Source organism: Pygoscelis adeliae, unplaced genomic scaffold (assembly GCF_000699105.1).
Source record: "Pygoscelis adeliae isolate BGI_AS28 unplaced genomic scaffold, ASM69910v1 Scaffold887, whole genome shotgun sequence".
Classification (NCBI taxonomy): Eukaryota; Metazoa; Chordata; class Aves; order Sphenisciformes; family Spheniscidae; genus Pygoscelis; species Pygoscelis adeliae.
In genome coordinates this window covers 2,089-24,745 of record NW_008825256.1, presented here as the reverse complement: position 1 = coordinate 24,745, position 22,657 = coordinate 2,089, and the positions used below count along the sequence as shown (strand labels likewise).

Here is a 22,657-nt window from a genome sequence, read left to right as displayed (position 1 = left end):
TCTCTGTGTAAAATGACATGATTTAGAACTGAAGTGCCAGACTCAGCCTCTAGGTTTCGGCGTTTGGAAATGTATGTAGAAAGATATATTGTGTCTGTGAGCATTTCTGTGCAGAGAAAGAGAGAGCTCCCAAGCTAGTGAGACCACATAAAGATGTTAAATAGAGCTGTAACGCACACTGAAAGCAGGAAAAGTGCCCTAGGAAAAAAAAAAAAAAAAACCTGCGATGAAGCAAAATGAAAGATTAAAATAAATTCAGAGGTACCGAGGCCGGGCTGAAACGTGCCCCTTGTGGAGCTGGGGCTGGCAGGGAGAGCACGGTGGGGAGAGGAAAGTGTCCCCCATTCCCTACCTCATTGTCTTGCTGCTTTCCTCATTGACCTAAAAATCTCCCATTTCTTTACTCAGTACAAAACGGAGTCGGAGAATTGGGAATTTTCTTCCTTTTCCTTTTTTTCCCTGTCTCTGCATGTTTAGTATTTCGAGACGCCGCTGGAGCAGCGGCCGCCTGCCTGCTAAATATTCATCTGAAACCGGCTGGTCCTCTGCCCTCACAAAAAACCTGATTTATTTTTCTCCGCTTACCGTAACCCACCTATTTTCCTCCGCTAACGGCTCGTCACCACGTCGCAAGGGGCGAGCGGGGTTGGCAGCCAAGTACGTTAAAAGCCAGGGTGGTTTTGGGCCAGAAATATGACAAAGTGTCGGTGCCCACCCTTTCTCCTCGGTCCCCCCGTCCACGAGCGCTTTATGGTGTGATGCAAAACGATGCTGCAAATTTTGTCTCCCTTGGAAAACGGCGGTGGTTCGCTCGCTTCTCCTTTGTTCGGTGGCGTTTTGGCGTCGCCGAGATTTGTAACGCTGTTTGGAAATGAGTCACGTTTGGGCTGGAGCAGAGCTGAGGGTTTCGGAAGCTGCGGGGGGGAAAGAAACCCAGAACACGTGTATCTTTAGCAAAACCGTCGAGAAATGTTGTTTAAGGTTTAGTTACGGACCAGATCGGGGAGCGGTGGCTGGGAAAGCCGGAGTGTGTGTGTGCCCGGAGTTACACGGGCAAAAACCTCTTTGGTTTTCTCCCCGCAAGTGTGTTAAGACCCACCAGCCCTAATTTCTTTTAATCTGAGCCCCAGTTACGAGTCGCCATCAAAAGCACCTTCTGATACGACGTCTTTGAAGGACGCTTTGCATAATACACTTGTTATTGCACTGAAGGGGAAGATCGATGGGACGTGTGCGGATGCGCCCGTTGTCTCGGCAGTGCTGTCCCTTGCCTCTGCTAACATCCCCCCTGCCGCCCGGCTCCCGGGAAGGCGCCGCCGCGGCTTCCAGCCTGGAAAACGCAGCTTTGCTCGATAAAAAAAATTGAGTCGTAAATAAGTATCGGAAAGAGCAAGCGAACCCGGGGTGTCACGCTTGAGCTAATTCATAGAAACAGGTGGCTTTGGGTTGGTTGGTTTGGTTGGTTGATTTAAAGAGAGAGAAAAAAGGAAGGGGAAAAGGGCAGAAATCCTTTGCTGCAGCAGCAGCTCTTTCTAGAAACAAGAAGCCCGATGCTGTGCGGCTCCTGGATGCATAAAAATCCTGCAGTACGGCCCATGCAATGCCCTCAGCCTCCCGGTTTGTCGCAGTCTATTAGGAGAGGCGCAATCCATCCTCGGGTCTTTATGATTATTTGCTTTAACCCCGTCCCTGCCTCTCCCTCTCCCCCCCCCACCTTTCCTCAGTCTCGATGCTTGGGGCTGGCGCAGCCGTTCAAAGCAGCCCCGCAGCGGGCGATGCTGCCCTTTTGTCTGGGTGTCAGCGATGGCCCCGTGCACCCAGCCCTGCCTCGCGGGGTGGACGCGAGCCCCCCACCCAGCGCATCCCTAAAGCCATCATGGGTGGGTTTTTATCCTGCAATTCTCCCGCAGGTGGAATTTCAGACGGCGTCTTTACGGCACGTGAAATGTGTCGTCCCCCCCCGGTTCGGCGGCAGCCGTGCTTCGGGCTGCTATGTGCCATCGCAAAGAGCCACGGGCAGGGACGTTGGGCAGCCGCCTCCATCCCGCTCCATAAAGCCACGGCCTGAACTGCCGGGCGGGTGCCAGCTCTGTCGCACACCGTCCAAAAAAAGTTGCCTGACCCTTAATAGCGCATAATTCATTCCCTCCATTAGCCAGCAATAAAGCGGCGCATCTCACCGAGCGGGGCGGATTTGCATTTCCTAGATCGGTTGCAGCCACCGCGTGGCCCCGCCGCTTAAAAAAAAAAAAAAAAAAAGGATTATTAAAAATATTTGTCCCCAGTTCCCCAGAAGCCCCGTGTAATGGCTTTTTCATTTTGAGCAATGTGTTCACACACCGCTTCTCAAACAATCTGTCCCGCTCTGGTTTTGCTTAACGCTCGGCAGCGATTGTGTTACAGTTGCTCTCCGGGCGGCTCTCCCCCACCCTGCTGCAGGATGTACCCGTAAAACACGAAATGCATTTATTCACGATTTTCTAAATTGTTTCATTTCAGAGGTTTACAAACGAGGACCACCTGGCGGTTCATAAACATAAGCATGAGATGACATTGAAATTCGGCCCTGCTCGAACTGACTCAGTCATCATAGCAGGTATGTGGCGTTCAATCCAGGCCAGCTCTGAAAACGGTGCACATTAATATAGCATGACTGCAAGATTAATACCAGGGACCAGATGCACTGAAAAACGTCTCTACCTCCCATAAAAAGCTCTTGTGATCTGCATTTAATCAGGAGGAAAGGAAAGCCAGAGGCTTCCAAGTTTCTATTTTTTTTCCTTTTTTATGGTAGTATCAGGTTTTGTGGGGGTTAAGGGGTTTTGGGGTGGTTTTTTTTTTTTTTAAGCTCTCGCCCTTTTTATTAAGACTGGAAGATTTATGGACAAAAGGTCTTTCACGTTTCTGCATGTGCTTTGAGGACGATGAACAAAATCTGACAAACCCAGCTTCCTCTCCTCAGCCCAGGTGTCAATTTTCTTGAGCTTTTAGGCTAGCAGTTAATAAATTAAAATGCCATCGAGTGCACTGGCTACTGCCGAGAGTGCATTTACAGAGCCCAAATGAGGCGCTCTGGCAGCACACGGTCAATGCAGTCTTTATAAGATTGGGAAAAAAACCCCATGTATATTGTTGTCTGGCAGCAGATCATTGCCGGTTACAGATACTCTCCTGCCTTGTCAATCCCCTTTCGTTTGGGCTTCTTAAAAGGGCGTGAGGTTTGTGTTACCGCTGGATGAAAAGGCTGTTGGCTGAGAACAAGAAACGAGGAGGAAATGCTTTCTTGAAGCCTCGAGAGTTCATAAGGGGAAACGAAGCGTCTGCTGCAAGAGCCTGGCACCCTTTTCCCAGGTGCATCTCCAGCCCAAATTCGGTGTTGAAGTAGGAAATAGCAATTCAGTTGGTTTCTTAAAGCCTCCAAGTTAATTGGAGCTGTGGGTAGGATTGTAAGGGAGCTCGCGCAGCCTGTGCTGGAAGGGCAAAAAGCTTCTCCCGGGGGAGGGCTCACAGAGACGAAACAGGCTCCCAGAGGGAGAATTAATTTCAAATGGGATCAGGCTAACGGGAGTTGATGGCAAAGAATCGGGGGCAGGGGCTGAAAGAAACCTCAGATTCCTAAAGGTCGTTTTTCCTTCAGTCCGCCCCCTTTGTAAACAGGGTGCACAGCGGGAGGGTTAGCTTTTGCTTGATAAACCCAAGGGTGTAAATTGGCCAGGTGGTGATGAGGGGGCAGAAATGGGGTACAGTCCTGTCTCCAGCTGAAGTCCCACCTGCTCTAACAGGGATGCAGCATTAAAAGTCCATCTTTGCTGCTCCCAGAGGTGTATGTTCCTCCTGTGCACAAACTCTCACGGGTAAAACCGTGGGTGGGATGGCACACTTCAGTTTTAGCACAAGGAACAGCAGCGAGGGCGGGTCTAGCCCTCTCTCCCAGCTCCTCCAGGCTGATGCTCAGCGGGTTGCTCCAGGGTAAGCCACGAAGCAAAAAAACCCCCCAAACTTACTTAGCTGTGGTCAGTGCAAGACCAGCCTATTTAACACTAGCTTTCCCTGGCTGAGATCTTGATGGCAGATAGAGCTGCCGGGAGGTTTGCGAGGGCTATAAAGCATGCTGGCTTTGAGCAGTGAGATTAGGGCATGATTGCCCTACATTCCTCATGTCCTTTTTGTTGTTGGTTTTTTTTTTTTTTAAGCCACCATTTTGTCTCTGGGTTTTCTTGTTCTCTCCCTCCCTCTTGCTTTGTGCCGAGTCCAGGGCAGCAGCCCGTGTGTTAATGAGCAGGAGGATTCAGCGTACATCTCTTGCCGTAACTCCGTGGTTAAGCTAAAGAGAGCCGTAAAGAATTGTTCTCTCTCTGCCGGTTATAGCTGGCAGCAGAGAGGCTTATTTAAATGGGAACGTGCACTTCTGGGGTGATGCTGTGGGCGGAAGAGCTGCTGCAATTCCTGGAGGTACAAATTGGAGAAGGCTAGGACGAGAGAGGTTATACGGCTTTGCTTTGTGGCATTGTGAAAACTTCTGCTGGGAGATTTGGGCCCCGGGCTGGCGTGCGCGGCTCGGAAGGACATTGCTAAATGGGGAATGGTCCGAAAAGAGCCCTGAGAGCTGTTAAAGCACTGGAAAAACAGCCTCCTGCCGAGATCTTTAGTTGACGAAGTTTCTTGGTTTAATGAAGAGAGATTTGGGGGGAACCGAAGTGTGCTCAGAGGAGGCCTTTGCTTTATTAACAAAACCAATAGGTAGGGTTTGAAGTCAGACTGGAAGTAAAGTGCAGTTCTGCGACAGCAAGGCGAAGTAATGGCCGGAGTCGCTTCCCGAAGGCTGCGGGAGACTCTCCACCACTGGCCAGTTTGAAATCAGATGGGATGTTTTCCGTAGACACTTCAGCTCGAGCACAGCTACTGCGCTCAAACGGGGAGCATCCGTGCCAAACAGCCGATGTTTTATGCAGGAGGTCAGGCTAAACTATCCCAGGGATCCCCTTTGCGCTTAAAAATCTATGTAGTTTTCTGCCAGATGGATTCTTTCGGTGTAATGTGCTCGTGCCGGGCTCCCACTAGTACCTGGACTCCTGACCTAACGTCACGCAGAAAAACGAGGCTCGCTGGGAGCGGGGAGATTTCTTTCTGCTTTATAGCCTGGGTGATGGCCAGAGAGATCATGACTCAACGTGTTAATATGGTGGAAAACTGGCCCCAGAGGGATTGCTTTGGACAGTGGTGGTAATTATTAGCACTCCCACGTAGCCGTCTGTCCTAGGATGCGCGTTAATGTATGGAGCCGGCACAGGGAGGGAAGCGACTCTGCCCAGCTCTATTCCACATCAGCGGTGGAACTGCTCCGATCAGCCGTTTCCCCTCTTATCACTCCATATTTTTCAGATCTGCTGTTTCAGGGAGATCAAACCCCACTATTTCCCTTCCTTGCAGCAGCAATTCAGATGAGGACAAGCAAAACCCTGGGGTGGGAGGGACAGGACACGACCCAAAGGCAGGGATTTCACAGAAATCACCGCACGCCTCTCGCCGCAATGATTTTTTTTTTAAAAAAACAGCACTTTCCAGAGAAACAAAATTAACAAGAAATTATTTTCCCCTTTCTGAATTGTCACTTGCTTTGCAAACGCGACACACACCTTAGCAGAAAAGGATCCAGCCTTTCACAAAACAGAGGCCACATTTGCTAGGGGTCCCCGGAGAGGACTAAGGTGGTTAAAATGAATTCTCTAGCCTCTCTTTAACCGCTGCTTGGTGTTGCAACCCAAACAGATCAGACTCCGACCCCAACTAGGTTTTTGAAGAACTGCGAAGAAGTGGGACTCTTCAATGAACTGGCCAGCTCCTTTGAGCACGAGTTCAAGAAAGCCACGGAGGATGACGAGAAAAAGGCAAGAGGCAAAGGCCACCGTTGCCGTAAATTGAGCCGGGTGCATATTGTGGGGGCTGGAGAGGGGACGGTGCTGTTCTGATGAAAGGCATATGTTGTAGGGTAACTAAGTGTGGTCTCGGATTTAATATGTTGGCTTACATGGGACTTTATTTTTGTAACTCGGGTGACTTTGGCTCGCTATCCTGCAATCCGAGGCCTGGTGAGAGCGGATTTTAATGGTTTATTATTCCTTTGGCTTTTCACTTCAAAAAAGAAAAAAAAAAAAAAAAAAAGGCAGTACCCGACATACCTTGCACCTTGGGAAGGAGATGCAGGAAAAGAGCAGGACTCTGTTAAGGGCTCAGGATCTGAGCAAAAATTCACTCAGAGCCTCCTTGGGGATCAAGATCCTTAACGATGATGCCTTTAAGGTGCAATCGGCAGGGAAGGGACCGAGCTCAGCCGTGTGTCTTTAGCGTTTGAGCGGTGTCACGGTACATGCAAACAGAGAGGGGCTCCATGGAGGACTGAGGCTTTTTCTAACAAAGAGCTCCCTCATACGCAAGCGGTATCGATTCAGGCTGCCCCTGCCAACCTCAGGAGTGCAAGGGTCTGAAGGACAACGGGATCTCATCAGATAGCAGCTAATTAAGGACATTTCTTCCCCCCCTTTCCAGGAGCTGAGGAGCAGCAGATGCGTATTGGGCTCTTAGACTGGCACATACATTTACTAAATTGATATATGTATGTACATACGCTCACAGTCAGCGGCGCTGCTCGGAAATAAACTGCAGGAGCACAGCCGCGTAAATCTTCACTGAGATGGGGAACGGAGGAATTCAGAATTAAAACTGAAAACTGTCTTTCACCCGCTTTTCTAATAACAGGGCTCTTTAAAGCATAAATTGATCTCTCTCATTGGTATGCTGCAGGGCCTTGTCGGGGCTGCGTGGCATTTTATGCTCTGAATTCCCTGCCTTTTGTTCTCTGCAGCCCAGACACCAAGCGCTGGGAGAAGGTAGCTTTTCGTTTGTGGTTTCACATTTCCAGCAGCCACCAGTCTAGCCAGTTGTTTTATATATGTGAGACCACCCATCTCCTGGGCTGCGCTACCTAATAGCCGCAGCTAAGATCCTTAGGCTGTTAGATGTTTTCGTTTTTTGCTTTAGGATGACTGCAGTCTAAATATTTCTGCCGGCAGCCAGGCGAACGGGGCGGCGTGAAGCTTGGGGTGGTTTCAGGCGTTAGGGAAACCATTATCCCTCCTAAATCGCTGCACAGGCAGAGGGTCCCTGGGCCCAGATGGCTTGTCGCTCACCGAACCTGGCCAGAGCTGCCTGCTGCATTTCTGAGATGCTTTCGGCATTTGGCCGCCGCGCTGAGCCCAGTTGCTGCTGTTGTGTTTTGTCCTCCAGTTCCAAGGGTGGTCTCGACACCAGCATGTTAATTAAAAACATAGGCACAGCAGGAGCTTCCCTGGAGGCACTTTAAGTGGTTTGAAACTTTCCTGCATGTTAATCCCTTCTCCTTTGTGATTCCCAGTGCAACATCTCTGCTTAAGAGGGCAGGTAAATGGTTACTGCACATACCGCAAGCAAAGCTCCTGTGTAAATCAGTGCAGAGCGGAGGCGCTGGAGCCGCACCCCACTCGAGAGCAGCGAGAGCATCTGTAGATGCCCGGATTTACCCTCTTGCCGCAATTTCCCCTCCCTTGAGAGGACTTAAAATGCAGCAAAGGAGGAGGTTTAGGTTAGATGCTAGGACAAACTGTCAGCAGTCGGGCGAGTGAAGGAAAGCTCTGGGATTGATTGTGGAGGGAGGGAGAGCAGGTTGGACAAACAGCTGTCAGGACTGATTTAGGGAGAGTTTCTGCTGCCCCGGACAGAAGGAGGGACCGGGTGATTTGCGAGGTCTGTTGGAGCCCAATTGAATGCAGCATCCCGCAGTCGAGTGTCGCTCCGTTGCGTGCTCCTCCGGTGCTCCCGTACGCCATCTTCTCCCAGGTCTTCTCTTCCTCCAGGTCTGGGGAGGGGAGAGGTGGCCGCTCAGTTTAGTCCCCCTCCCTTGTTGTCACCCTGCCCTTTTCCCGTCCCCAGCAAGTCATTAACTGGTTAAAATGGGGCACGTGGCACTGCTGGAATACAGGGTGGTGGCAAGTTGCCAGGTTCAGGCATATGGTTGGGTTTTATTTTAATGGGGCGCTCATAGATATTTAATAACTTGCATGGCTCTTTGTTTGCTTTTGATAATCGGGTAATAAAATAATTCAGGCTGATTTATACAATGCTTTACAGCTCTTCTGTGAATGAAAGTGCCTTCTGTAACTCGCAGGCATTTGGCTTTGTTACCTGTTCTCCTTAGCAGAGACCTTTTATAAAAAAAAACCAAAACACCTAACCCATGGAAAGAATTGTGTGTGTGTTACGGAGAAACCACAAAATGGTGCCATCTGGGGCAGAGACCGTCTTTCCTAGGCCTCCGTCTCTGTTTGGACGGGGCCGGCGCGGCACGGCACCGCTCTCCGCCTCGGGCTCCCAGATGCTACTTCAGTACAAATAAATAATAATAATTTGGCAAGAGCTCAGAGCTGTAGCTCTTCCTCTGGGAGCAGCCAAATGTTTCACAAACAATATGAGCTAATTGTCCTTTCAATCCGTGGCTGGTTTTCCTGTAGAGTGCCGGAGCCCTGGACATGTCTCTGCCCTCCACCCCGGACATCAAGATAAAGGAGGAAGAGCCAGTGGAGGTGGACTCTTCCCCGCCGGACAGCCCTGTGTCTAACCCGCAGTCGCCACAGAACAAGGAGAAGGTAGGTCTCCCCGACCGTGCCCTGTGGAGGTGTTGGTCTCTCCTTCTCTGGATGAGAACAAGCTTTTTCTCCACGTGGGTGCCAAGGCCTGATTTGGGCTTGTGAGGTTCCCCTCATTTTAGAAAGAAAGAGAAAAGCTTGTTCGCTAAAATACACGTTTGCTGCCCTTAAGTCTCCACGTGGATTTGGCTAATTCAGAAAGCCTCGCTGTTCACCTTGGGAATGCTTTTCTGGCAGGGCAAGAGTGCCAAACAAGTAATGCATCTTCTCCGAGACCGGCTCCCTGTGTCCTGGGAGGGCTGGCTGGTGATCCAGAGCATATTAGTGCAGGTGACACGGTCTCCATCTGAATAACTTCCCACTGTAGAGACGCTAGCTGGGGCTGGAGCGGTAATTTGGAGAGGGGGATTATTTCCCAGTGGCTGCTGCAGGCAGCAGGAGTCTGAATTTCTGTGCCCCGTTCCCTGCACTGGCATCAAATCAGTGTGGCTTTGGGTAAGTCGCTCCCCTCCGTGCCTCAGTTTCTGTGGCGAAGGTGCCTTAATTTTCACTAAATTGCTTTTAAGACATCGGAAGGAAGAGACAGCCAGGGGATTGTGAAACTATTAAGTAACAGCGTGTCTCCTTTTGTCTGTCGATCCTCTTCAGGAGATCACCTCCAAGCCTGTAATCATTTCTACGCCTACTCCAACCATCGTGCGTCCAGGCTCGCTGCCACTACACTTGGGTTACGACCCGCTCCACCCTACGCTGCCTTCCCCAACCTCTGTCATTACCCAGGCTCCCCCTTCCAACAGACAGCTTGGGTAAGTACGGAGGAGGGACATGTGCGCTGAGGTTTTTCTCCCGTACCGTCAGGCTTCCTGGGCAGTAATTAGGTACCTAAATAAGTTCCTTGATTGTCAGAACAACTGAGGTGCCGCGATTCCGGCTGCGGCTGCTTGGGCATAAGGGCCTCGTTGCAGCACTGTCTACAAAAGCAGAATGGGGTGTAAGTGCAGAAAGCAGGAACTAATTGTCGTAGTGTAACGAAACGAGGCAAAACTCACCGCGGGGAGAAATTAAACCCAATCCCCAAACACGTTGACGTGACACTCGCTGTCTACGATGGGAGCGTGGCCTGACTGGGGACTCCCAAGTTGCTTTTGCAGCCTGGTGCGGTGGAGAGAGCTCAGCTAAACCGATGGTAGGAAATTGTCTGGACTTTAATGGCTTTGGGATTTTCGCAGACAGCTGTTGCCTCTGAAGTGTAACCTCTTCTGCAACCTGCTGGCCTCCTTCATGGCCAGCTTCTGCCTCGGGAGCTGTTTGTTTCAGCAGATCTAATGACCTGCTCCTTTTTGCCCCTTTAACAATCTCGGTTATGAGCCTGCCACACTGTTAGGTAGCTCTGGCCCTGCACATAAAAGGAAGGAGCCTGAAGGATGCAGGAAACACATTACAATGAGCCCTCAGGAGACGTATATTTAGCCCCACTTTCATTCTTTGGTGTCAGGATGCTTCTTTTTTGCTGTGGTCCTGGCCTCTTTCTAATTACCGTTGTTTGAGGCTGGCTCCTTACATTAACCAGGCCATTCTTTTCAGCTGTCAGTTCATATTTTTGTGTGTGTTTTTGCTTTGACCCTCTGGCACCATCAATCCAGACTTCCTGACGGAAAGTTTTAAACCCTGTCTTGAGGCATTAAGGGGTTAAGTGATTGTCCTGGGGTTTTGAAAGGGCATTATATTCCTTCTGTAACCCTGCACAGGCAGAGACTCGCGGGGCTGTTTGGAACCGAGTCCCCTCGTGCTTGGAGGCATGAAAAAATCAGAACTGGAGTAAGCTAGACTTTAATACGATTTTATGTGCCCTTTGCAGCCCACGGGGGTAGATCCCTCCTAGGGCATGAGAGTTGAAAGCGCTCTACGGAGAGGTTGGGCTGCGGTTTTAACGAGGGTCCCTGTGTTAGGGCCACTGCAGATGTGGTGGGGTTGTCAGCGTGACAGAGATGGAGGGGAGGCTGTGACCTCCTTGTAACTCAGCTTGTTAGGCTGAGATTTTCAAAGCAGCCTGGAGGATTTGGGATGCCCAATAGAAATGAATGAGAGTCGAGCGTTCGCGTTCCCAAGGCAGCCTTAAAAATTCCAGCCTGAGTTATTGGCACGATGAACTCCCCCCTCTGACCCGCGTCCCCTGCTTCTCCCCACCCTGCCGTTACTCCATGCCAGCACGGCTTCCTCCGAGGATCCCAGGCAGCCCAGCCTCGTCCGTCCCCTTCCCTGGGCTCGGCAGAGGAGGCAGCAGCAAATTTTTTTTTCTCCCTTCCCCAAAGTCAGGCTCCCAGCAGCTCTGCTCTTCTTTTCCCGGCTCGTCTCTGCCTCCATTCGGCTCCCTGCTGCGCTGTCACGAGCTGAGGAGGAGCAGGAGATCAGCCCTTGCTGGCAGGGACGGTTTCCTTCCTCTCCCCATCAGCTGAAGCAGATCAGCTCCGGCTTTTCCTCCACTGTCCTAGAAAGGCTGAGTCCGGAGGGTCAGAGCCAGAGCGCAGTGAGGTTTGTGACGCTCTGAAATGGAGGCAGGGGTTTGTGTGCCTGTTTGTCACCACATGCAGAAACGCCGCCTTTCGCTGCAAAGTGATCTGCAATGGAAAAAGTTCTTGGTATTTTTAATTTGTCACAATTAGGCTCCGGCGCTATCGCCTCCTCCCCCAGCCTGCAGTGAGCGGGGCCGTTCCCATCTCCCAGAGCCATTGTCTGGGCAGACACAAGCCAGCCCTGGACCGACTCCATATTTAGGAGGTTTTCTCTGGAGTCAGAGGCAGAAGCGCTTGTTAATGGAAAGCTAAATCCTTGCAAACCCTCTTGTGGGAGCTCAGCAGACGTGGCTCACAGGCCAAGAAGTTACTGGTAGGCGGGAGCAGCTGCCCAGATCCCCCATCTGCCCGGCGCCAGGCTCAGCCCGGGAAGGCACTTTTAATCTCCCCGACGAGGAGCTGCAGCAGCCCCTGGATGTGCTTTTCTCTCTATTCAGGTGGGCGTCGTGTCTCGGGCCTTTGGCAGCCGTGGTGTTTTGGCCAGCCGGTGTATGCCTGGGAGTTAACCAGGACACATCGTAACGCTGGCCATCAGCGTCGCTGCCAGCCCCGAGCGAGGAGCCGGCAGCCTGGGTCGCCTCGGCGTGACATTGGCACGTGCTGGCTGCCGTGCAGCGAGTGTGCGGGAGGCTGAGTTACCTTAACACACGTGCTCAGCTGGGCTTTGCACCCACCCGTTCGGAACGTGCCATTCAGAAATGGGAAAATGAGCCCAAATCCACTAACCAGAATTAATTTGGGCTTCTGCCCTTGAGCTCATGGGGCTGCCGGGACAGCATAAACTTGAAATAATCCATGAGAACTTGAATTGTTGTTTCTCCAGGTCTCCCACAGGTTCCCTTCCACTTGTCGTGCAGCTTGCGAACGGACAGACCATGCCCGTCCTCCCAGGCCCTCCAGTACAGATGCCTTCTGTTATATCGGTGAGAGAAACTTCCAACACAGCTCTGCGTGGCAGAGGAGGGGACAGTGTTTTTCCCTTGCCAAATATATGCAGACACTTCAATTTTGTAAAAATTAAAATACATCTCCCCCTCCGTGCACAATACGACTGGAGGAGGAGGAGGGGGCCCAGCTCTGGCAAAGTAGTAATAACATGTCGATCACACTAGAGGGCAATAAGTCTGGAAAAAAACAAAGCCTTGCCTGGACAGATGGCTCATGCCATTGATCCAGGGCTGGGAACCGTAGGATCCCTGATTAGCTGCTTCCATTTGGAACAGCGTGCCTCAATTGAAACCATTCGAGCTTGCAGAGAACATGTTGGTCTTTGCAGGCCAGGAAAGCCACCCTAACCTCGCCAGTGTGCTAAAGAGCTGTTTGAATATCAGCCTTGCGGGTTGTGCTTTTTGCATACAGAGAATTTTCCGTGGTGCAGAACTCACGAGCAGATTTGCCTGGTGGGTGGCTTGTACGTCTTCTGAGCGCTTCAGCTCCCGACCAAGCAGCCCGTGTGAATCCTGTCTGTCCTGCTGGGCATGTCTTTTGGGTTTTGAGTGAGTAATGGCCAAAACCTTCTGCCGCAGGTAACAGGAATGTTGACGTCAAAGTAGGCAGACTGCAGGCAGCTCGGCATAGCTTGTGGGCACGGAAACATCTTTGCACCTCCCTGATCGTTTGAAACACGACTTGCGTTTGTAGTGCTCTGCAACAGCGTACCTGAGTGGCTTATAAAAGCAAGCGCAAATTCTGTTTTTTCCCCTCTTTGGTGAGGGAGAAGGCTCTCTGTTTAGGAGGGGATGCTGTGACTTACCCTTGGTGTTGTGGCAGCTTTGCCATAGAGCCAGGCAGAGAACCAGAGGGGATCTCATACCCTCCCTCTCCATCTGCTCTCCTGTACTGGCGGGGAAAAGCCCTCTGGGAGGGAAGGGAAGGAGGGAGGCTTTAGGGCTGCCCTCCTCCCTGTCCTCAGCACTAGGCCGGTATGGCTGGGGGATTTCGAAACAGCCACTGTGGCCACCAAAGGAGTGGCTGCTGGCCTTCAGTGACAGCAGGCATAATTGATGGCAGTAGTTAAACACTGAACGTTTGTCAAGATTTATAAATGTGCTTGGTCGGGGAATTATTACAGAGCCGCTTCGCGCTTGCAAAAGCACCTCAGCTTCCAAAACCCATGCGTTGCTTCCTCCCCGATAGCTGGCTCGGCCGATGTCCATGGTGCCGAACATTCCCGGTATTCCTGGACCGCCCATCAACAGCAGCGGATCCATTTCACCATCAGGACTTCCAGTGCACTCTGAAGCCAAAATGGTAAGTGTCCAAATACATGCTGGGGAGGGTGTCACGTCCGCGATCTTGTCCCTAAGTCTTCGCTAGCTCCTCCAGAAGAGACTCCGTCTGGAGGCTTTTTCCCTGCAGCCTTCGCAAAGAGCCGCTGCTTCTCCAAAATCCTGCGCTGCGCCTCCCCACACCGAGAGCAGGTGTTGCAAATGCCACCAGGAATATTAGACTAATCAGCGCTGCGGCTCTGGCAGGCAGAGCAGGCACACTATTGTCAAGACAAACCTCAGCCCCATCCTAAACGCGGCTGTTTTGTAAAGCTGGTGCTTCTAGTTCCAAGATAACAGATGGGTTGGAGGTGGGCTTGAGGAAGGCAGAGCCAAGAGAAGAGATGTTGTGCTGTAAATCCAAGGATCCTGGTAATGGTTTTCATGTTGTCCTCTTTAACTAAAAGTTTACGAAAGAATTTTCTTCTCCTGGCTCTTCATGGCTCGAACTAGGCGCGTGCAGAGAGGGGGAAGCAAACCTAAGTTTGCGAGCAAAGAGCAGCGAAACCCCCTGGTTTTTTGGCTGAGACGGGGTGGAGACATTTGCAAACCCACCTCTTACAGCGGTGCTGCTCACCGTTGCGGGTGTGCTGTCACTGCTCCCATTGCACCCTGTTCAGATGTCTGCAGGATTCATGGGCAGATCAGAGCTACGAGTGAGGCGAGAGATCTTAAACTCTGAGGCATGAAACAGCCATCCTGCCCCGCTGGCCTGTCTGGCTGCCCAGAGAAAGAATTTGCAAGGCATGGTCTTGATCACGCGTAAGTCCTTCTCCATCCCAGAAGGACCCCTCTGTGGGTGCTCAAGGGCAGTTGGGCTCCGCAGCCTGTTCAGTCCGTGGTCTTTCTGCAGAGCCTGCCAGCCGGGGAGCGGATCGGTGCCAGTTGCAGTAGCAATTTTGGGATGCGGACACCTGTCCGCTTGGGCCTAAGTTGGAAGCCGCTGCCTGTCTTTGGGTAGGCCAGATGGTGATGGCTTTCGGTTGGATTTGGATCAGCCGCGGTCCCTGAAGAGCCTGTTCCCCCGCGGCCTGGCTCCTTGGATGACAGAGGAGCTGGTTAAAGCCTTAACAGCATGGAGAACAGGTCCGCTGATGTCCTTTTTTCTCCTTTAACAGAGGCTGAAGGCCAGCTTGACGGCATCTTCCTCACTGAATGGCAGCAACCTGGTGGTGGGCTCAGCCAGCACGATGGTGACCGCACGTCCAGAGCAGAGTCAGATACTCGTCCAGCACCCTGACGCCCCTTCCCCAGCTCAGCCACAGGTCTGCTACTGCTTAGCCCGCGAGGCTGGGCTGGAGATGCTGCGGGTTTCTGGGCCTCGGGGAAAGAGGAGGAAAATCTTGCAGCTTCCTGGTTTGCAGAATGAGTTAAAAACCTTGTTTTTTCAGTGCCGCTTCAGCACTAATGCTCTCAAACACCACCAGGCAGAAAGCTTCAGCAACATGTTAATTTGCTTGACAAGGTCTGGAGTTTCGAAAGAATATTTCGCTCTCTTCTCCCTGCTCAATTACTGGGGTTAAATGCTCCCCTCTTAGGCAATCAACTCCACTGGCTCCTGCCAGCTAACCAAATGCCAGCCTTCCATCAGGATCACCACCTGCTCCGTCAGTTAGATAGGCTTCCAAAAGTTTAATATCCATATGCTGCCTGACAGCGAGTACCGAAGTGTAACTGCACTCCCCGATTGTGGCAGTGTAATTACAGAGCCCTCGCAGAAGCGCCGGCGAGGCTGTGTCTGCAGGACTGTTTGCCCTCGCTGACTTTTCCATTGTCCTCCTGAAATAAAACTGGGAAATGTGCGGTTTTACAAAATCTTTTTGTACCAGTTGCCTCCGAGAGCTTGTTTAGCTGAAGACATTCAGGGAAAATTTAACCCAAATTAATTTTTAAAGCAAATCACCCACTCAAAAACTGTAATTTGTGCTCCGCGAGTGAGTTACTGAACCCAAATGGGGTTACTGGACCCAAATGGAGACGGCGCTTTGACCGTGCGTGGTTACATGCGTCAGAGCGGGATCGAGCGCTCCCAGCCCTGCAGCTGGGAGTTACCCTCCGTCAGCTGATACGTGGTCGCTGGCTGTGTGGGAATCTCCTAAGTCATTGCAGCGTGAAGCGCTTTTTAAAGTCTCTTTTAAGTGAAATTAAAAGGAAGGCTGTTTTCTCTGCCTTGCCCGTGGTCACTTACCGCGTTAGCTCCTCGTCATGGAGGGGAGGAAAACTTCTGCTGTCGGTTACATGCCATTAGCTGACTGTAGGAGTTTGGGATTTAACTAATTCCCCTGACATTCACACGTTCACCGGGTTCAGGATCTCGGAGAGTTCACATGGATTCACACCTTCATTTTGCAGGGCGCTTCAGACTCAGCTGAGGAAGGGCTGCCAGAAACGCCTGTGGAAGGAGCTTTATCCCCAGCTCCCCCATCGCAGCCAGGGCTGCCCTTGGTCCCCCCTGCAGCGTGTACAGTTCTAGCTGCTCTGCAAAAGCAAATCCCTTTTTGCTCCAGCTGCAAGAGCTGGCATTTCCTCTGCCAAACTTTGGTTACGCCAGTGTGTGTCTGCCTGCCTGCACCAGAGCTTCTTTTCAGTATCTCTCTTTCACGTGCCCCATCTCCAGGTTTCCCCTGCCCAGCCCACCCCCAGCACCGGCGGGCGACGGAGACGCACGGTTGACGAAGACCCGGACGAGCGCCGGCAGCGGTTCCTGGAGCGGAACCGGGCTGCCGCGTCCCGCTGCCGTCAGAAACGCAAGCTCTGGGTGTCTTCCTTGGAGAAGAAAGCCGAGGAGCTCACGACCCAGAACATCCAGCTGAGCGTGAGTATGTAACCGTGGAGGCTGAGCACAGCCCTTTGCCAGCGTTAGGACCGTCGCTCCGGAGGGAACATCTTCCCCGTGCTGCAGAGACAACGTGCCTTTGGATGCTGCTTTCTGGAGCAGGATTGCTGCCTCTGTGCCTAGATTTCACTCCCCGCTTTCCACACTGATCCTCTGCCTCGAGCAGGCCACGGGGGAAGAGCGCTTCAGTGCTCTTGTTTCTCTCCCTGTCCCCCTCGAAAGGGCTCTGCCTCTGCCCATCAAGGCAGCAGCTTGAGGAGCCACGCCAGCCTCGAGCAGAGCGCGGAGGCCCCAGGAAGCAGCTGTATTTGCAGAGTGGAAACCTCCCCTACGTGAGGGAGAGCTCTCTGCTGGCACGGGGTCAGCAGAAGCAGTCCTGGTTCCCTTCCCTGCATGGCGGACCTGGTGCTGGGGGGAGCAGGGAGGCTCTGCAGCTGCAGCCCGCAGTCATACGGATTTTTCTGGAGAACTGGGTTTCCCTGGCTCTCTGGCAGCACCCGCCGTGTACCTAACAGAAGTGCAACGCATCTAAAAACACAGACTTCACTTCCATTGCCATTAGCCCCCTTGTTAATGCTCTCAGCGTTGGCCGAGGATTGAAGGGTCTGCAAAGACCGAACGCGTGTCCGTTCTGGGCTTTTTCTTTCGCCGGTGGCTAGTGACTCATGCGGTGGGATTTTTTTCAATAGCGCTGATCATGGTATTTTTATTCTCTTCCCAAGATAATTATAGAAACTGTTTCCTCCGGCAATTTTGAAATACAATTGACTGGGTTTCAGCTGTTTCTCCAAACGTTTCAATAGGGGCATAATATGCTGCACAAAGTTTTCAGGGGAGTAGACCTGGTTTACAGAAGAAGCTCACAGAGGTGCCGAGAGCCTGGAGGAGCTCTGATGTTCCCCACGGCCTGGCGTGGGCTGAGCCGGTTGTACACTCAGCTTCTCGCTCTGTTTAGTTTTCCTTCGGAGCCATCAGCAAGCCGGAGTGTCTGACTCAAGTAGTTGGCATTAGCAGGAGGGCTCAGGCAAATGTATGTCCAGGATTAGGTGATTAACGTAGCGAGGGGCTTTCCAGCCAGCAGTGGGGGCTGCTGGAGGGAAACGCTGCAGTCCGTGTCTTGCGCATTAAATTCCCCAAACCCAGAAACTTTGTTTGGTGTTCTTGGGCCAGAGGCATCTCAAATTAGACAACAAATTGTAAGTTTGCAGGGCACATAAATTAACATCTTGCCGTTGCTGGAGGCTGCTGTCAAGAGCATGAGTGATGCATACGTGCGTGTTTGTTTTTCAATCTCAGAATGAAGTTACGCTACTGAGGAACGAAGTTGCTCAGCTTAAACAGCTCCTGCTGGCTCACAAGGACTGCCCTGTCACTGCACTACAGAAGAAAACACAGGGCTATCTCGGTGAGTGATGACTTTTGCTGGTCCTTACTACCCTTTAAGTAGGTCTAAGCAGATGAAACCTGCATAAGATGTAAAGGAAAGGAGTCTTCATCTTAGTCTCTGCTCCATCACCCTCCAGCGACTGCACCTGGCAGGACAGGACAGACCTTGGTCCTGTGTCTTCTGCTTGATACGGCCTCCACAGTGAGGAGGATCGCCCAGGCTGGACCTGCAAATTTGCACTGCAAATTGGCACTTTAACCTGGTTTATAAGATCTTGCAAGCAGGCAGTGAGGGCAACCACGGTGCGAAAGCGCCGAGGGAAGGAGGCAGTGCATCTCCCTCCGCGTCTCCGTAGTGTGGAATATTTGACGGAGATCTGTATCTCCGCTTCTCCCTGGAGTGCGGGCCAGCGTCTCTCCACCCGCTCCCAGGCAGCGTGCCAAGCACTTGAGACTCTCTTTGAAGTTAAAAACCATTGCTGCTCTGAAAGCGAAGCCAGAGTCAGAAAAGGCCAGACTCTATAAATGACATCATGGGGCTCTATATCTCATTCTCTGCAATTCACATCAAATTGGCTCGGGTTTGGAACTAAGAAGGCCTCCTTTTTATCTTCTTTTCTTTCTTTCATATTTTTTTTTTAATGCTGCCTATTTCATTATAATCAACCTGGGAGCTAAACATTATGTCTGGATTCTTATGTCATCTCTGCAATAACAATTCCACGCTGTGGTATTTGTGCAAAGGCTTTGGGAGGATGCTGGAGTCCCCTAGCGTTGCCTAGATTAACGGGACGAGAGGCAGGGATGTAAATGGAGATAAGAAAAGGGAAGGGGAGAAAACAAAAGCCGAGAAAGCAGGCGCTGTCCTTCCCGATTGCCTCCCGCTTCCCATCTCCTGGGTCTCTCCTGGGTCTCTGAAATGCTCTTTGCCTGTGCGGTGAGGCACAAATACGTGCTGCGCAGGGCCTGGCACAGCCGGTTTATTTTCACTCATTACAGTGACTCAGAGCTTGAGTAATGTGGTCATGAAAACCCTCGCTGTCCCCCAGCCCTTGCAGACAGGTGTTTGCTCTGTGTATAATGCAGAGAGGCGACATGATTTTTCCTGTTAACTTCCAAAGTTTACAGTTCCTATTATTATTCCTCACAGTCTGTCTAGTCCAATAATAGGAATTCATCACACATCTGAATAATAAAAATGAAATTCACACCTCCCTCCCCATGCCCCCCCTCCCCGGCTGCCTTTTTTTATTATTGAGATTTGTGACTAAGCAGGTCCTTAAACAAAAATGCCAGATTCCCTCGATGGAATTACAGCTGCCTCATGTACAGTTGGGTTGTTTTATTTGTAATACCTTGTAAATCTCCTTTTTGGGATGCCAAACTATTATATTGCTCTGCTCGACCTTCTCTCTCACCGCCAAGTCAGTTTTCAAATCTGCTGTGCTAGCCGCGTCTTGCAATATGCTGGCGAAGGCCAAGCCAAGGTTTCACAAGGGAAGGTAAAACCCGTTGGGGAAAGGGGTACAATATTCCAGCACCTGATAGAAAACTGAGCCCTAAAATACGTTTGCCGGTGCCCAGTGAGGTTGTAAACCTCTTCTCTGATTGTTTGGTTTTTTTTTTTTTTCCCCGGGTGTCATGGGGTTTACCCTCTTGACGTGGAAGAAGTATCCCGGCTCGTGCCATTATTTTGCTCTTTTAAAGGAAGGTGACTGCATCTTACCCGTAATTCATCTAGCCAAGTGCACAGGAGGGAATTTCCTCCTGACATCTGTAGATAATGAGTGTATACCCCCAAAGAGAGAGGTCTGATTGCTCTCGCCTTGGCATTTGATAGGTCACAAATTATCCTCTGTGTTAGAAGCTCTGCCTGGGCGCAGTGGGCTGTTTGCGGGAGAGAATCCAAAGTTTTGGAAACCAATCTGCGGCGCTCGGAAAAGAGCACGGAAGAAGGTCTCTGCCTTTGTTTCCCTCCCCATCCCTTCGATCACATTGCTTCAAGTTACCACAAGAAATCGAGCAAGCAAACAGTTCGTAATGGGCTCTAATTGATTTTAATGTTCTAGAGAACAGTAAAGAGCAAACCAGGTAATTTATATAAAAAACGGCAAAAAACTGCCTTTGCAGAAGGGTTTCTGTCGCACGCTTTCCTGTGTGCTCACCCAACAGATGGTAAGGGCTCGGAAGGAACTATTCAGTCTCTGGGCTAAATGGCCTTGAACCAAGTACCACGCCAGGAAACAACATGCAGGAGAGTTCATTTGTTATAATGAGGAAACAGATTTATTACGGTAAAGGTTATGCCGGGTCTGCCATCCTGGGTGTGAAGCCTGCGCTTTACGCCTTCCTGGCGCGAATTGTCTAAGATTCGGTGGTGTTTCTCCGAGGGACGGAGCCAGCCGGGCCCGGTGGGTCATTATGTCCCAACTCTCATCACTTTTATTTCCAGTCCCCACTTGGTTTTGCCCAACAGCTGCTTGAGGGGGGGGGCAGCAGCTTGGTGGGCGGAGCTGTGATTCCCGTAGGGATCAGCCTCTCCGCTCCAGGCTGCTTTGGCTGGAAAGGTGAGTGTTAAGTAAATACCTGACTAATTTCTGCACACCCTCCGAGGCAGAAGCAGTCTCCCGTCCCGTCGCCCCGCTGCTAACGCCGGTAGCAACATGCGCAGCCTCTCTCTAACCTTGTTTTCTTCTTTTTTCCATCCCCTTCTCCTTCTCTGGTCAAGCAGAAAGCCCAAAGGAGAGCTCTGAGCCCACCGGCTCCCCTGCTCCCGTCATCCAGCACAGCTCCGTGACGGCCTCCCCCAACGGGCTCAGCGTCCGCTCGGCAGCAGAAGCGGTTGCCACTTCGGTGCTCACCCAGATGGCGAGCCAAAGGACAGAACTGAGCATGCCGATACCGTCACACGTCATCATGGCTCCACAGTCGCAGTCTGCTGGCAGATGATGTCACAGCCTGTGCGTGTGACACGGAGCTAACCGCGAACTCGCAGCCGGAGAGACTGACCGTAACCAAGTCCCTGACGAGTGGGGGCCGATAAGGATTTTTATTTCTTTTTTTTTTTTTTCCTAAGTGAGTTAAGGGCAGCTATGGCGCTTCTTACACTGCGTAGCCTGTACAGATCCTGGCCCCCTGCCGCTGCCCTGCCATCGGCCCGTCCCCGCAGGACGGCCGCGGATTGAGCGCGTTTCTCGACCCTTCAGTTGACGATCCGTCAACTGGCGGAGTCGTCCAAACACACAGAGCTTCACTTTGAAAAGCACCTTGAAAGGTTCACTTTCAGGTATCAGTTACATTAACACTAAACCTCCATGCTTGGTGGATCCCCTTGGCGCTTTCACTCTTCCAAGTCCCCGTCCCCCCCGCCGCCGCCTCCTCCACTCTCGGCAAAGGAGAACGTAGCTCTTGGGAGGCTGCGACATTTAGTCGTGCCGTCAATGTATTTTATTTTTAACAGCATGCTGCTTCCAGGCATCTGCTCCCCCCTCTGCTCTAGCTACCTGAAACATTGCACCTTCGCACAAGAAGCCTCCTTGAGCTCTGAGGTTAAAGGGATCGAGGTTAGTCTCGTCACACGCTAACTCCCAAGGTGCCAGCGACGGATTTTGGACACGATGGGAGTGTAATCGCTGTAAATCGGTTTGTGCCCAGCGGTTGGGAGAGGGGGACGCGGGGCCGGGGACACGCACGTGCGTGCGCGTGCACACGCGTGTTCCTTGGTCACTTGTGCCGCACCGGGAGTTGCAGACGTTCACGTGCTGCTCTCGTCACGGGACGCTGTGGTTGCCGGAGAAAAGGTACCGTCTGTTCTAGCAGCGGAGGGGCTGCTCTCAGTCTTCCTTACAGTAAATTGGTGCTGATCTGCGTCGGCTGGGACCGGTGCAAAGGCGCTCTGGGAGGTACCTGAAAGGATGAGCCGGCCCAGCGGGTGATAATAATGTGAGTCCCAGAATTCGTCATCTGCTCCCAACTCCACCGTACCCCTTAGCAAACAAATCCCTCCATTTCCAAGGATCATCTCCTTTACACATAACCTCGATGACCTTAATAACGGTGGCCTTAAATCATGAATTAGTTGCCTGTTCCAGGGGGAGGGAGCACGAAGTAGTGTTTCTATTTGCCCGGCCTTTTACCTCTTCTTCACGATTATCTTCCGCTCTCGGTGATGGAGCATCCGTTGCTTCCCAGCCAGAGCAAACGAAGGATTCACAGAGCTTCCAGTTTCACAGGGCAGGTTACAAACCCAGCCTCCATGTCGAAAGACGCTTGGAATCGGGTCCGCGTTCTTGCCGGGCGGGCGCAGCGTGCGTGTGTGTCTGTGTGCGCTTCCCGAGGCTGCCGCTGGCCCTGGGCAAGCGATTGGAGTCGATAGTTTGGAAATGGGAAGGGGTGCGGTGTGCGTTCGGGCTCTCGGAAGGAACCTCGTCAAAGTCCGCGGAGCTGCGTCAGCCCTTGGTCTTCCTCTCCTTCTCGGGAGGTCCCCCCTCACCTGAGCTCTCGCCCACCTCAGGTTGCACTCGCCACTTTTGAGCCAAGTTTGTTTGTCAAAGTGATTTCGTTTGGCTTATCCAGACTTGGAAGGTTTCCAGGGACAGCAAAACCCAAAGCAAAGTCTGAGCAAGGAACCGGATCCCATTACGGACGGGGAAGTTCAGCAGTTTGGTTTTTCTATTGATGGGATCTGCCTTCTCCCCCTCCCCTCTTTTTCAGGTTTTCCTCGACTTCTCGGCACCGTCGACCGCGGCATTTCTTGGGTTTGGTTTGTCTTGACGGGGTGCTGCTCTCGCGTTCCCCTGGTTTCTCTTGTTCATCTCGAGAGTCGTCTTGTGCATCATCAGGGTGGCTTCTGGCCTCGGCAGTTTGCACTTCTGGTTCAGATCCCGCATAGCCCCCCCCCCGGGCCCGCCTTTTGTT

General features: G+C 51.9%; 1 protein-coding gene across 2 annotated transcripts in view; it reads left to right on the top strand.

The window, feature by feature from the left end:
- The window catches only part of ATF7 (activating transcription factor 7), a 45,949-nt gene extending 23,319 nt beyond the window's left edge, over window positions 1–22,630 (top strand). Inside the window, exons 2-11 of one of the 2 annotated variants that reach the window (XM_009329461.1) lie at window positions 2,500–2,596; window positions 5,770–5,888; window positions 8,544–8,678; window positions 9,327–9,484; window positions 12,075–12,174; window positions 13,388–13,501; window positions 14,637–14,783; window positions 16,136–16,333; window positions 17,651–17,759; window positions 20,472–22,630. In XM_009329461.1, the coding sequence (XP_009327736.1) occupies window positions 2,500–2,596; window positions 5,770–5,888; window positions 8,544–8,678; window positions 9,327–9,484; window positions 12,075–12,174; window positions 13,388–13,501; window positions 14,637–14,783; window positions 16,136–16,333; window positions 17,651–17,759; window positions 20,472–20,689 (1,395 nt within the window). In that variant the 3' untranslated portion in view covers window positions 20,690–22,630. Of the gene's footprint in view, window positions 1–2,499; window positions 2,597–5,769; window positions 5,889–8,543; window positions 8,679–9,326; window positions 9,485–12,074; window positions 12,175–13,387; window positions 13,502–14,636; window positions 14,784–16,135; window positions 16,334–17,650; window positions 17,760–20,471 lie in introns of those variants that run through there. The other variant, XM_009329462.1, reaches the window with a different exon arrangement.
- Window positions 22,631–22,657: the final 27 nt, after the last annotated feature.